This window comes from Apium graveolens, chromosome 1 (assembly GCF_009905375.1).
Source record: "Apium graveolens cultivar Ventura chromosome 1, ASM990537v1, whole genome shotgun sequence".
Classification (NCBI taxonomy): Eukaryota; Viridiplantae; Streptophyta; class Magnoliopsida; order Apiales; family Apiaceae; genus Apium; species Apium graveolens.
In genome coordinates, this window is record NC_133647.1 from 168457736 (window position 1) to 168474335 (window position 16600).

General features: G+C 30.5%; 1 protein-coding gene and 1 long non-coding RNA gene across 2 annotated transcripts; both read right to left on the minus strand.

The window, feature by feature from the left end:
* Positions 1–1271: 1271 nt before the first annotated feature.
* On the minus strand, positions 1272–11803 carry LOC141721846 (uncharacterized). Its single transcript, XR_012574912.1, has 3 exons — positions 11101–11803; positions 2150–2245; positions 1272–2046 (listed from the first exon to the last, which is right to left on the minus strand). It is a non-coding gene; the product is annotated as an uncharacterized LOC141721846 (long non-coding RNA).
* A 2284-nt stretch (positions 11804–14087) lies between these two features.
* Positions 14088–15584, minus strand: LOC141721851 (uncharacterized). Its single transcript, XM_074524986.1, has 2 exons — positions 15044–15584; positions 14088–14439 (listed from the first exon to the last, which is right to left on the minus strand). Exons 1-2 carry the CDS (start codon positions 15345–15347, stop codon positions 14234–14236), a joined length of 510 nt encoding a protein of 169 aa, XP_074381087.1. The 5' UTR covers positions 15348–15584; the 3' UTR covers positions 14088–14233.
* Between the last annotated feature and the right edge of the window lie 1016 nt (positions 15585–16600).

Genomic DNA, 16600 nt, shown 5'->3' on the forward strand with positions numbered 1-16600 from the left:
TAAACTTTACACTCTTTTTAACTGCGTCAACCATTGAAGTAGCTCTGGGCTAAGACTAGAGCTGTTCACGAACCGAGTCGTTCGCGAACAAGCTCGAGCTCGGCTCGTTAAGGGCTCGGTTCGGCTCGGTTCGTTAAGGGCTCGAGCTCGAGCTCGAACACTAAAATGTGTTCGTTAAAAAAACGAGCTCGAGCCGAGCTTTTGGCATGTTCGGCTCGAGCTCGGCTCGAGCTCGGCTCGGCTCGAGCTCGGCTCGAAAAAAATTAAAAAAAAAATTTATTTTTTATATATTTAATTATTATGAATTTTATTCAGATTTTTTATAAATATTTATAAATTATTGAACTATACGAATGTCAAAATATATATTTTAGTAATTTGAAAAAATTCAGATATTAAAAATTAATTTTTTAATTTGATATTTTAATAATTAACAAGTGATTTGAATAGTACTTGTAACTAGTGTTTAGTCTCGTATTCATGTTTTGATTTTTTTTAAAAATATTTATAGATGATCCAACCGTACGGATGTTAAGATCTATATATTTTAGTGACATGACAAAAGTTTTAGAAAAAATAAATGTATTTGGTTTGTTATTTTAACAGTCAACCGGTGTTTTGACCTTTACTTGTAACTAGTGTTTAGTCTCGTATTAATGTTTTGATTTTTTAAATAATATTTATAGATGATCCAACCGTACGGATGTTAATATCTATATATTTTAATGACATGATAAAAATTTTAGAAAAAAATAAATTTATTTTGTTTGTTATTTTGACAATCAACCACTTGTTTTAACAATACTTGTAACTAGTGTTTAGTCTCGTATTCATGTTTTGATTTTTTTTTAAAATATTTATAGATGATCCAACCGTACGGATGTTAAGATCTATATATTTTATTGACATGACAAAAGTTTTAGAAAAAAATAAATGTATTTGATTTGTTATTTTAACAGTCAACCGGTATTTTGACTTGTACTTGTAATTAGTGTTTAGTATCGTATTAATGTTTCGATTTTTTAAAAAATATTTATGAATGATCCAACCGTACGGATGTTAAGATCAATATTTTTTAGTGATATGACAAAAATTTTAGAAAAAAATAAAAGTATTTGGTTTGTTATTTTAACAGTCAACCGGTGTTTTGACCAGAATTTTTTAATTAAACTCGGCTCGGCTCGGCTCGGCTCGACTCGGCTTGTTTTGATGGAGAAAGCTCGTGTTCGGCTCGTGTTCGGCTCGATTCAACTCGACTCGACTCGATTTTGTTCGATAAAAGCTCGTGTTCGGCTCGTTCGTTAACGAGCTCGAGCTCGAACACAGGTTTTTGTTCGTTAAGAAAGCTCGGCTCGGCTCGGCTCGTCAGAAAAAAAATTAAAGCTCGGCTCGGTTCGATCAAAACTCGACTCGGCTCGGTTCGTGAATAGCTCTAGCTAAGACACCCCACACATGCGGTCTATACTGCCGAAGTCTGTAAAATTAAAGATGTACAAGATGTGCATCAGTGCATCTGTATATAGTGCTATTAATTAAAAGACAGTAAGCAAACCAAAAATATGTCTCTGGGAGGGGCAAAAACGAGTGCCATCTGCTTTCAAGGAATCGGGTCAACCATCATAGTAATCGTTGTATTCTTCCATAATCTTGACATTTTCATACAATAGCGCACGTCCTCGTCACAAGTAATTAAAACCCAGTGGCCACCATCATCTTCATACTTGATGCTGAAACAATTTCTGTCCAAATGCAGCCTCTTTATCACATTGTCTTCTAACTCTGATTTTCCAGATAAATCAGGCAGTTCGAACCTTATTATAAGGTCATTATGCATCACCTTTATATCCATCATACTCAAGACCTGGCTCGTATTACTAATAACAGGTAGATCGTGCACAGGTAGATCATACTCAAGACCTGGCTCCTCCTTGTTTATTCTTCGCTTGTGCTTTGAAGAATTCATGTGGCTACCTATCTTTCTCTTGCCATATTGCCACCTACTTATTCCAACATCTCTACACATCTTTTTGAATTCAGTTCGACTAACTACAATAGTGAACATACAGAACAAGTCAAGCAGCTATATTATGTGTAAACATCTTAAGAGTGTTTAACTTATGATAAAAATGCAACAATATGTAACAATTACCACCATAGATCTTTCTTGCTTCATCTAGTGGTATTCCGAAAAGCTGGCTAAGACTCTCTTTACTAGAGCTAGGTGGCTCTTCATGCATTTCATCCACTGCAAAGCAACCACACAGATATTTCAACCATATTTACACATGCAATCTATGAAATTTCAAGCAAAACAATTAGGAATACAAGTATGCAAAGTATATTTAGAATCATGCACAAGCTTAAGTCAAGACAAAAAATTTTAGCAACTAAGACATACTATATATCAGTAGAGATGCACCGGATACTACAAACCCCATCATGCAAAATAAAACTCTCCCTCACAGGTCTATAGAAGATGCCAATATTATGGTCAATATATTTCTTACTACATCATTAGAATTCTAAGACTTATATAATATGCATTCTCCGCGGCTTCCATTCTGAAGTAACATTTAGCCTAGATGTTAGATATCATAATCTAATCAGCATTACATATATACCCATTAGATATTAGATAACATAATCTAATTAATGCCATTTGTTTTTGTACTTCATGGAAGAACATTTAACACATACATTCTATCAGGCCGACTGGCAGTTTATCTGCAATCAAGAACTATCACAATACAGTATTAAACACCGGTGAAACGTTAACATTACTCTTAACGTTTGGTCACTCCTTTCGGAAATAGTGTAAACGCATTAATACCCGTGACAACTCACAATTGAAATTAGTGAGAGCATCTCCACCATTTTAAATATTAAAAATTTATTTAATTGAACTTAAAATAAATAACCCCTCAAATTTGAAATATAAAGAATTTGGTAATCTCTTCCATATATAATAGCATAACAAGGGGATAATATTTTGAGATTAAAAAATCTCATTGAAAATACTAAACTACCCTTATATTTAATATTTATATAAAAATTGTGTTTTGTGGGAATCGGACTGGGGTTGCTTAATTCTTCTATACAATCTCATACCACCACACCATATTGTCATATGTGTTTTTTATCATACATATAATATGTAAGTGTGATAAGGGAATATTTTATTTAACTTTAAAGATAACTACTTGAATTCCGAAAAAAAATGATAGTTACTTAAATATTTGTACAATTAATTTTAAAGAACTGAATTCCAGATATAAACTTAGGCATAATACATAAATGGATTATTATTTTATTTATTATTATTTTTTAGTTTGAAAATATATCTCATATATTTTTAGCAAATTTTTATTATAAAAAGTAATTAAAATGTATATATATATATAATTTTTAAAGAAAATATTGAAAATAGAATCGCCTATATATAAATAATCTAGAGTGGTATTAAATATTTAGATAAGTTTAAATTATAATGAGTCAATGAATTTTAGTTTATTTTGAATTTGAAATCAGAATTTGGCTCATTATTCAAAAAATACTCGAAATTTGACTACATGACGAGCCGAAAAACATTGTCACATTCTACGTTTAGTAAATTTAAATTACAAGTTCGACGAGAATATATTACCAATAATTTGAAATTTTTTTATATCTTATATTAATATAAATTAATGTGTTTGAGGTATTTATAGGATCAAGTCAATTGATTATTTGTATTAAAATTACTAACTTTACTAATAGTGCAATAGTGTTTTGGGACTTGACCCGATTTTAAAAATATTTGAAATTTGATATGAGATCTCACGAGATTTGTTAAAACTACGATGATATATTAAATCGATTTATTTTTCATTTTTCACTTTAAAAAAACTAGCATTTTAAAAAGAATTCTTTTAGATAAACAATATTTATTGATAAAGATAATATTGTACAAATATTTTGAATTATTTTAATAATTTGAATTATTTTAATATTTTGAATTATTCAAATAAAAGTTATATCTATACTATATTGTAGCATTTGATTCAATACATTTTATACTATTTAAAAAATATATATTGTTTAATAATTTGAAGGAATTAACCAGTTCAACTAATATTTATAAAACTTTATCGAATTGAAAAATATTTAAGTTTAGGAAAATAGTATACAATATTATCAAATTATTATATGAAAAATATTAGAGTTGTAATGAAACAAACTTAAAATAGTTTAAATAACAATATAATTACAATTTTTCCTTCAAATTCTTGAAAAAAAACATGAACATCAATAATAAGTCTTACAATATATAATTTATTTTTATGTTACATGATTGATACTCGGTCGCGTAAAAAACAAACATGGATTGTTTGTCAATGATAATGTGAATACCATACATAAATTATTGCAATTTATTTATTACATAATTTTAATTTTTGAATAATTATAAATACATGTTATTTAAGTAATCAATTACCTAACTAGATATTAATAATGATTATACATGTACATAAATCAGATATTTAACATATAAATAATTGAAACCATCGTAATTTTCTAAGAAATGTAACATACGATAATTAACATGCTAACATAGACAAATATAACTTAATCTTATTTTGTTAAGAGTAGTGTAAAAAAACTAATATTTTTCCAAACATACATACGTTAAATTTCAAAAACTAACATTTTTCATTAAAATCGACTTTTATACTAACAGTAGTGTTGTAAATTTTATATTATTTTATATTATGATTGCAAGTAGTTCTGAATTCAGTTATTTATTTTTTATTTTTTTAAATTGAGTAAGTTAACTGTAATTTAGTATAGAACTCAGTAATAATATAGACCAGTTATATAGTTTATTTAAATGAAATTCAAAATTTTTGGTCAACTCTGTATTCAACATATATGTTAGTTTTTAACTTTTTCTTTGTAAACATACCAACGACATTTTACATATTAAGTTTATTTGTTTCATTTTAAACGTACACTGACTACCCTGTTTATATTCATTAATTAAATCCAATTATACAACACAAACAAGAATACATATAGTTTTCTTAATAAGCTATATTAGAAACATTGTGTAATTTAGTAATGTCTTGTATGAAAATGATACACAGATAAATACGTTAGATATTATACAACATTTACAAATAAGAATATAACTAAAAATATTATATTTGCATGCATAAAAAAAACTCTAGAAAATGACCCGTGCCTCGCACGGGTTATTATGCTAGTTTGGTATAAGAGCATAAGAATTTGCAACTTGCAAGGCTTCATATAAAAATTAATACTTTATGGGCTCCTAAGAGCACCTCCAATAGGTTCCCTAGACAACTTCTTAAATCAAAATTTAAAGAGTATGACAAAATATATAGCTCTAATAAGACTCCTAGTGATCTTAAATCCTTAAGAGCCTTTTCTCTCTTCCTTATTTTAAAGGGCACTACACAGCTCTTAACCTATTTTTGTTAATAAAATATTCACTTACACTTGTTTCAATTCAAATATTTGTTATGGTTTAATAAGAAATATGAATATTATATAGTTTAGGAGTCAAGATAAAGAATTTTGATGGAGTTTGACAGAGAAATCTACGTACTAACTTACTAAAAGTCACATTATTTATATTATATTTAGGAGTGAACTAGAAGACTGTTGGAGACGCTCTAAGTCATTATATTTGGGCTCACTCTAAACAACTTTCCTATAAAATTTCTCGTATTTCTTTTTATTCTCACCTGCACATCTCCCAGCATAATTCACAACAGCTCTGCATTATATATAATATAAAATTCATTGAGGAGACAATATTTGCTTCTTAATAATGAGAAAAGATTTAGAGTTCTTCAATTTTTAAGAAGGGTTTACGATTGTGTTGGAGTTGATTTTTGTCATAATTTTGATAGAATTTAACTTACGAGAATAGATAGAGTCATGGAGTGGCCATTGGAGCTGAAGAGCAAGTCAAACAACCTCTTAATTTAATCCTTAAATATAATATAAAAATTAGCTCAAACATTCAATACTATTTATAAATGAGCCGAGCTCGAGCGGAATACGAGTTTATACATGAACAACCGAGATGAGTCGAACTTGAGCTGAGTCGAGTTGTCCACTAATATTATGCATATATTTTTCAATCGACTAATCTTAAAGGATAATTTATAATTGAGTACTTGGCACTTTGTAACTCATTTCTTTGAGCATTTTTTCGATTCAGATTTATATTATGTTTCCTTACGAGTTGCATTTTTAATTTTGAATTTCACTTTATTTTGCAACCCGGGAACAAAATTTTGTTAAAATTGTTAGTTTGACCAGGGGTAAAATCGTAAATAAATTATTCAAGTTTAGTTTATAACAGAATACACCTCATAATTTCAAATACCAAAAATCGATTTTGAAGACGTTATTGAGGTAAAATCTCAAGTTCTGGTGACCAAATCGAAGCTCTCATCAAGCCCTAACAGATTTAGCCTCCAAGTCACTAAAGGAGGTAAAAAATAAAAGTTAAACTCAATTTTAAGGTTCTAACTTCAAATTGGGGGTTTGATTTCTAGGCATTTTTCATAAAATTTGATATATAGATAGTTTTCGCTTGTCATTTGTAATCGATTCATGTATTTATTTGTAGGTTTGGATTGAGAAATCGAAGAATCCGACGTGATGTTCTTGGAAACCAGAATTTTTCCAATTTTACCCCTGATGTAAAAATCAAAAACGGCCCAAGGGGTGCAAAATGAATTGACATTGAAAGTTAAAGGCCCAAACTTGTAAGAAAACATAATCTAGACCCGAATTGGAAAAGGGACCAAAGAAATGGGTTACAAGGTGCCAATTATTCTTTATAATTTTATAAGTTGTATCGAGATCAAATACTAGTCTTGTCTTACAATTATGTACACACACACATTTTACATTTATTTCTTAATCTATATCATTTTATTTTAAATTATTGAGATATTCGTAACTTTAGAAATCGTATATAACTTTTTAAACTGTCGTTGTCGAAATTTTTTTATGTTTTGATGTTTACTTAAATTTGATTTATGTAAATTACAAGTTATTTAATGGTGTTTATGAAAATGTAAAGAATTGGAGATGAATATATCATGATAACAATATTTGATAGTTTTCTTACGAACAAATTAAGTGTTAAATTTTGGTAAATAAAAAAAATTCTAGAATTACTAAATTATTAAAAAATGAAAAAAGAATATACTAATAAAAATTTAAGTGATTAATAATAATTTATTATTTATAATATATATAAACATTATCCAAGCCAAGTCGAATTACCGAGTTTGAGCTGAGTGCGAGTTAAATGAGCCGAGTCCGAGGCGGAGCCGAACAGACAAAAAAGCTCAGCTCAGCTCAGCTCGTTTAATCATTCGAGCTCATTTTCATGTTCAAACTCGGCTCATTTAAGGAAGCGAGCCGAGCCGGGTTCACTTAAACAAGCCGATCCCAAGTTTTGTTCATAAACGACTGTGTTGATCTGTAGCTCTATATTTTACTATAAAAATTACATTATATTAATTAAATTAATTAACTCTGATTTCGGGCTGGATATACTTGAATTGCTCTATTTTCTCTTATGTTGTTGTGCTGTGGATTCTGTTGGAAGCTTTTGGTTGTTTTGGATTTGCAACTCTATTTCTGGCTTCATTTGGATGCTTTTGTTTCCAGTATTGTAACTTTGGATTTGTTTGACTGCGTGGCTCAAATTCTTGTTTGACAAACTCTGACAAACTCTCGATTCACCATTGTGAGTTTGAGGGGGATGTTAACATATATTATTATCATTATCATTATTATTATATAGTTTCATTATTATAAAAGTTTCCTTTTTAGGATTTTTTTTCTTTTATTATTGTTTGGTTGTTGGTTATATAAGCCACATCTTTTGTTGTAATCGAGAACAAGTTATATTATAATAAAACTCTGCTTTTCTCTTTTCTATCCATACATTATCACTAGTCACCTTGTGTTGTTTGTCATAAGACTAAACAAGTTAGGTTGTCATTTCCTGTAAGAGATGTTAAAAATACTTATATGTTTAATATAGTTCAATGTGATGTATGGGGCTCTATCTGCTTTCTAAACTGTTTTTGTTTTTTGACAATAGTAGATGACTATTACAAATGTACTTGAATATTTATGTGTGCTTCTATAAATTCAAGTGTTTCAATAAATCAAGGATTTTGTTGTCTGTGTTACCAATAAACTTTATTAAACAATCAAGATCCTCAGGTCTGATAATGGCAGTGAGTTGTTAATCATGATCTAAAATCTTTCTACACACAACTCAACATTCTTCAACAGTTTAGTTGTGCTAATACTCCTCAACAAAATGGCACTATTGAGAGGAAACATCAACACATGCTCTCTGTAGCTATATCTCTAAGATTTCAGGCACAACTTTCCATTTCTTTCAGGGGAAATTGTGTCTTAACAACCACTCATTTAATAAATATTTTTCCCAATCTAGTGTTACAATATAACTCACCTTATGAAGTGTTATTTTATAAGGTTCCAAATTATTCTACCATCAAAATCTTTGGTTATTTATGCTATATTTTCAACTTATACTCTTTTCTTGATAAATTTGCGTGTAAGAGTATAAAGTGTGTATTTTTGGGTTATCCATTTATAAAAAAGTTTATAGAGTCATGGATATTGAAACTAAAAAATGTTATGTCTGGAGAGATATTCATTTTGTTAAGTATATTTTTCCATTTCACTCCTTCAAGTCTTCATCTCATCTCCCACTTTACAATCTATGTTTCCTGACTCTCCTTTGCATGAGTTTGAATGAATTTAACCTTTTGCTGTTAGTATTCCACCATTAGCATCAACTAGACCAGTTATACACATATATTTAGCTGCTAAATTCAACCATTTTCCATCTACCCGCGTCATATGAGGTAAGCACATGTCTATGACTTGTTAATATCCTATTCAAGATTATATGTCTTACAATACATTTACTCATTTCTATCAAAAATTTCTTTGTGCCTCCGCTATTGTTCACATTTCTTTCACTTACAAACAAGCTACTATTAACACAAATTGGCTTGAAACCATGAAACCTAATATACATGTTTTGGAGTCCAATGGCACTTGGGAATTGGATCCCAAACATTTAAACAAGCACATTATTGACTGCACGTGGCTGTTTAAGGTTAAATATAATCTTAATGGCACGATTGACAAATACAAGGCCAGTTTGGTGGCAAAGGGGTCTACACAAAACTATAACCTTGATTATTTTGAGATATTTGCTTCAGTTGCCAAGATGACAACTGTAAGGTTATTGGTAGCTGTTGCAGCTTCTCAAGGATGTTCTTCAGCAACTAGATGTCAATAATTCCTTCATGCATGGTGATCTACATGAAGATGTGAAAAGGGTACCACCTTGTTATTTTTTGCTTTCCTTTATTCCATCTTTAAATGATATTACTCATGCTTCTACTTGGGTTTGCAAATGAAAAGGTCCATATATGGACTAAATTATTTCATAGTATTAAAGAATAAGGGTTTCTTCAGTGTCATGCAGACTATAGTTTATTTCCTTTTCAAGTTAATTCACAGTTTATAACAGTACTTGTCTATATTTATGACATATTGATTACGAAAACAAATTCTGATTTGATTCAAGATGTACTTTCATGGCTAAAGCTTTTACGGTTAAGGATATAGGACCACTTGCCAAGTATTCCACTAACATCTATATGCACCAAAGGAAATATATCTTGGATATTGTACTTGATACTGGTATGACTAACTCCAAGTCTTCAAACATTCCAATGGATCACAATCACTTATCTCATAATGATAGTTTTTTTTTGTCAAATTCTGATCATTTTCAATATAGAAAGTTTTTTCGTAGGCTCATATACTTGACCGTGACAAGGCATAATCTAGCTTACTAAGTTTAGGTTTTCTCTCAATTTTTATTGAAACCTACACTAAATCATTTGAATACAGTTTATACGGTTGTTAGATATCTAAAAGCTCACCTAGCTAAGGAATTTTCATGGATGCCAACTTTCAACCCATTCTTTCAGCTTGTACTACAAGAAAACAGGACAAACCGACCGTCAAAAACGGTCGGTTAAGAGGCAAAACGGTCGGTTAAAAGGGTCATAACCGACCACAGGTGGTGGTCGGTTTTAGCCTGGTTGGTTATGATTTTGGTCGGGTTTAAGCCTCATAACCGACCAACACAGTGGTCGGTTAAGTGCCTGGGCATTTTACTAAAATGTGGGGTCACTGTGTACACGTGGTAACACGTGTGCACACGTGTCGCCACGTCACTGAATCATAACCGACCGCAGGTGGTCGGTTATATCTATTTTTAAAATATTGACTGGAACTCATAACCGACCGTGGTCAAAGTGTGCACATCGGTCGGTTTTATTTCAGAAGCTAACTTAAATGTCATAACCGACCGTCCTAAATCCGACCACCTTTTAAAGAAGACGGTCGGTTTTATGAAGAAGGTGGTCGGTTATGTCACCTGACGGTCGGTTTTCTGGGTTTTGTAATGATCAAAAGTGGTCGGTTATGCCTATTGTCGGTCGGTTTTAAGGTCTGATTTTAAAAAAAATTGCAGGTTTTTCTGCAGCCCCTGGATACCAAACCAAATCAATACACAAATCCAATCCAATCCAATCACAACCAAACAACCAAAACAAACAACAATGATAATCATTAAACTATACTACTCAAAATCATTCGCAAAAACTAGTAAATTTCATAATTAAACCATAGTAATTAAATCCAACGCAAAAATTCACAAACTCCGATAACCGGAGGATTAAACCGTATCATTACATTATTATAAGCAATCCAATTGGTGTGACTCTGATTAGGGTGGGTGTCAGCAAATCATATAATATTTAACTGGCATCTGTGTTTTATTTGACTTTTTTCTCATTTCTTAATAATGTAAGAAATAAACACAATTTTACATTCAATTATTGAGGCATAATATAGATATATGGCAAACACTTGTTGTGAGATGTTGTGGTTGCTCAGTTTATTCAGGACTTTTGGATACTTTAATATTACACATATGTATCTTACCAGTGACAACAAGTCTGCTTTGTACATAGCATATATCCCGGTGTTCCGTAAACGTACTTAGCACGTAGATATTGATTGTCACCTTGTGAGGGAAGAACTTCAACTATGTGTCATTACTGCACATCATGTTGCTTCCAAATCTTAACCTGGATATGTATTCACTAAGTCTTTGGAAATTGCTCAATTACATGATTTCTTTTCCAAGTTAGGAGTATGCAACTTGTTTCACATCCCCAACTTGTGGGCGGAGGTTATAGATATAGAAATAAAATGTTCAAATGGTGGAGTGGCGCTAGATTATGTTATCTAGAGGAATATTATGTCATTAACAACTCATAAGATTAACTCTAGTTAGATTATTAAATTCTATTATAAAATAAATAGATACATCTTATATGCAATTCTCTCTAGAAGGATCCGTTAGATGTGTGCTCTTGTATGTAAGCTACAACATGTAATCTGTAATGGTAAGCTTAAAAAATATACAGTATGTAATCTATACTGATAAGCTTAAAAATATACCGTCACTTCTATATCTAGAGCAGCATCTTGCATTTCTTCATTTCTTGTTAATGGTAAAATCACACAATTTTACAAAAAAAACTAAATTGTTTGACAGACATTTCCACAAAATAAAAACCAAACGAATGTTAAAAATTTCAAGTAAAAAGATATAAGCTATGCACCGTTAACAGGAAATATATATATATATATATATATATATATATAAGGTCACGCTTCAATGAGAACCGTGAGAAGTGGTGATTACTATAGTTGAAAATGGTGATTTTTTTGAAAAGTTGAAATTTCGAATTTGGTGAATTGGTAATTTATACAAAACAAAAATTTTAAATTTTGTAAAATCACCAATTTTAACTATGAAAATCATTAGTTCTCACAGTTCTCATTTTAAGAAATTCTCATTGGAGCACAATTTTATATATATATGGGCTAGTCTAATAGAAACCAATTTTAGAATAGAAACTAGAAATAAAATAATTTATTTTATAAATTACTTCGAAATATAAAATATATGGTATGAAAATTGATCGTTGAGAGATGGAGAAAAATACAGTGAAGTCGGATTTAAAAAAAAACTTACCATTTGACGGGAAAAATCAAATTAAAAACGGCAGGGAAAAGTTGAGATTATGTGTGGGAGGGTACAGATTAGTTGGGTGCGGTGCTTTTAGGGGGGTCATTAGATTGTATTGATCTAATGGTTTGGATTAGTTTTTAGTTCATATTTAAAGTTTAGTTTCTACACACACATATATATATAGAGAGAGAGGGGTTCTATGGAGTACACTGTTTCATTGGAATCCTCGGAGTCCATATATGTTCTGCAACTAAAATATTGCTTAAATTATTGCAAAACATATTATTTTTCGAATGATATTTCACAAACATCTTTATTTTATTAAAAATCTTGCAAATTGCATACATTTTACAAGCAGAACATTGCGAAATATATTATTTTACAAAACATGCTTAGTTTGCGGAACATAAATGTTCATGTTGCAGAACATACATATTGTATTTGTAAATATATGAGATTTACATGATTTTATTGAATTAATGTTATTTGTGAAACATGTTTTGTAAGATAACACGTTTTAGAAAATATCTTATTTGCAGAACATATATGCGCTCCGAGAACTCCAATAAAAAGGTGAACTACATAAAATTTTACTATATATATAGAGAGAGAAGAGGGGTGTGAGAGAGAGTGAGTGAGAGAAGCATATAGTTATAGGGTTTATTATATAGTGGGTCCCTTTGTTTTTGAAGTATTGTCAGTTTGGTAACACTTATTTCAACAATTGCAACTTGCATCACAAACAAGTTTCGGCGCTGCTTTTCGCACCACTTATTTCAAAAATGCCCGGCCCGACCCGATTTTTAAAAAAGCCCGGGCCAATCCTTTTTATTAAAAAACCGGGCTCTTTAAATCCCGGATAAAACCCGATGGACTTTTTCTGCATCTCTACACATAACCTCGCCTAATAATATAGGATTCTATCTTTATCCAATTATCTCACTTGTAGCATCTCCAAGAAACTCTTCATCTCTACTCTGAATATAATATATAATACTGGCTTCTAGTGAGTTAATGTGTGTTATTCTCCAACAATGCTCTTTATATGAACTTTTAATTAATTATTTATTATTAAATGGAAGTTGGGAAGAAGCGATTTTTAGTGAATTTAAGAGCAAGTCCAACAGACTAATTATCCAAGCTCTTAAGTTGAAATTTAAGGAATGAGGACCAAAAATATGCTCCAACAATCTCTCAGTGATTCCTTAAATCACTAAAATCATCCATTCACCCTTTATTTTTAAGAACTAGCACCATCTATTTAAGAATCATCTAACCATTATTTTATAATATATTATGGGACCACTATTTCTCTTTCTCTCTCTTTTAGATTATATTTTAATTAATTCAATGTACTTTTAATAGTAAACTTTTTATAAAGATTAAGTCTAAGATGTATTGTTGGAGACAAACATACATTTTCATGTCTAAATTTACTAAGAGCTAATTTTTTATATTATATATAAGACTTGGGTCAACATATCTTTATCCTCAAATTTCAATTTAAGAGTCAAGTCAAATTTCAATTTAAGAGCCAAGTCAAAAAAAGGTTATTGGAGACACTCTTTTATAACGGGTTTTATATCAAATTGTCCACCGAACTCGTTAAAATGTATCAAGTAGCTACTCAATCTTCACGGCGACTCATTTAAACCACTAAAATACTAGTATATATCACTCTGTTAGATTTTTTAATTTTTTTTAACAAAAGTACTGTGTTTGCCGTGTATTTCTTTGATTATTATGGTTTATCACCAAATTTGAGTGCCCCTTTCTCATCTTTATATCTGTTTAATTGATCCTAAAATAATCGTTATCTTCACAAGTAAAATAAAAGTTGGGTGGTCTGCAATTGCAGTATTAATTTGAGTAAAATTCAACAGAGAGATGAAAAGAATATGTCCAAAGACTCTCGTTGTTTATCTTAATTTCATGTGTCTGGCAGTTTAACAGTTAACAGAAATATACGACTACAAATTTTTAAAGTTTACGTTTTCCGTTAAAAAAATTTTAAAAATCTAACGTAATGATATATCACAACATCCTAACTACTTGATCCAAATCAAGGAGATCATCCTCTGGGATAGGACTTCCGAAGTTGAGATATATATCACAAGCGTCAACCATTGTGGGAGTGGTGTCGGCGACCTGATCTGCAGTTCTGTAACTAAAATTCTTGGAGTGGACACTGGTGAGTAACTCTAAAGAAGAAAATGGGCGTGGTATATCCTGATCGGCCTCTGATGTGGACACCATGATGTAACCAAACCAATTAAGAAACAAGTAAAATATTAAAATTAGCAGAACAAAAACAAAATTGCAGTCAACTTCAGTAACAAAGTCTTTAAACATCAACAAAAAATTCCCAAATGCAAATAAAGATGTATAGAGATATGAAAATTTTAACAAACAAATGCTCAGGCCAGCTTGCTGGTGGCACAAGGTTCTCTCAGAAAGATCTCTTGAAAAGTACATCAATCTATGTTGCTAATAATATGCAGAGTTTTGCCACATATAAGTTACTGATATCACTAGGTTTCCTAACAGTTTTTCTCGATTAATATTTTTATTCCTTTTTATGTGAACGAGGTCAATAGTATAAGCACAGCTTGCTGGTGGCACAAGGTTAAATTAGTGAAATTAGTGGGTAAATGTAACACAGTAGTTATAAAGGTTTTATGATTTTATTCAAAAACAACCATGAATCAGAATATTCACTGCTTGAGCATTTAATTATTCTATCTGAGGAAGCCTCTAGAAAGATCAGGCAAGCCTAGTTGCCTGGATCTGAAGTTCGGTTGCGTGTGTTTCTGTAGTACAATATGCAAGTATGTATTACCATACCTATGTCAGCAGCCACGTTGTACTGATTCTGGTTTGTAATGAACGACATTTCCACATCAGCATGATCTATCTCTGCAGTTTTTCCCATTTCTTGTAATATTTTGGAGCACATGTGTGCATTTTCTGAGATGTCATAGTCAAATTGTCGATACAGATGATCTGAAGGCGACAAAGACATAAGAGGTGCAGATGGAACTTGATCGGATTCATCATATTCATCATCTGGGATTGCTTGATCTGTATCATCAACAGATTCAGAGTCACTGAATGGTTCTTCGGATGCAAAACGATTTGACCAAACCATCGTGAAACAAGGAGGAATTCTCAAGTCCTGGACTAGTGTTCTTTATATAGATCTCATCTTTTATATATTATTACAGAGTTATTTACAATTGGCCCTAATGCTGTATTTTAGATGAGCGGGGTAGGAAATGAGTGGAAGAAAAGGTTCGGAAAAGGTTGCGAAGGAAATAGTTGGGACTCTGTGCATGTTAGTGCAAATGGGCTTTGAGCCCAAATGCAATTTCAGAGTGTTGGCAACAAAAATGAAATGGCTTTATTAGCCCTTAACGTTGATAAGTCAAATGTGATGAGCACCGAGAAGAGGCGGAATTACCCGTGAAACTATGTGTCCGTTTGGGAAATCTTTAAAATAAGTAACTTATGACTTAAATCGAATAAGTGACACTGTTTATAAGTTATATAAGTGTTTGACTAATTTAACTTATAAGTCAGAATTTGTTTTATTTAAATAAACTAAAATAAATAATTTTTAAATATAATTATCTTAATTTTTGAATTTTAAGTTAGGTTAACATTTAAAAAAATATTTTTAAAAACTAAAGTTAGTAAACAAAAAAAAAATCAAAATAAGTTGAGAAAAAGTACATCATTGCTAACATTCAACTTATCAGCTTATAAGTTGTAAATTCAACTTATAAGTTGGGTAGACAAACACTCATCGATAAGTTGTTACGGGCTTATAAATTAATAAGCCCACTTAATAGATTTCCCAAAAACCAACACCCCTTTTATTTATTTTTAATATGGAACAAAACACATTCTCTGTTTTCTGAATCTCATTTCTTGTTTTTTCCATTATCAAAAAACTTAATTTTCCCCCATCTTGAAAAAAAATTATATATTTCCTTTTTTATTGTTTCATGTATTGTAAGTTGTTATGTTGAAAATTTAAATTTATTTTATTTAAAAAAGAGTTATTTGCAAAATGCATCCCCCTGATTTGACCCAAATGCGTTTTTTACCTATATTTTATATAACTGCACTTTGCATCCCCTAACTATTTTTGGCGCGACAAATTGCACCATTTTCGTTAATTTTGTTAAAATTATCAGGGGTATTTTAGGAAATTAAAATATTTAATTATTTTTAAATCTTTATTTAAGGTTTTTAACCCTCTAAATGATGCATGTTGAAAAAAATTAAAGAATGAAAGTTGTACGGAATGAAAAGATCTTCCTGAAATAAAAAGGTTCAAAACTGAAATATTCTTTTTTATAATTCTTTTTAATAAATTCATTAAGTATAGATTTGATT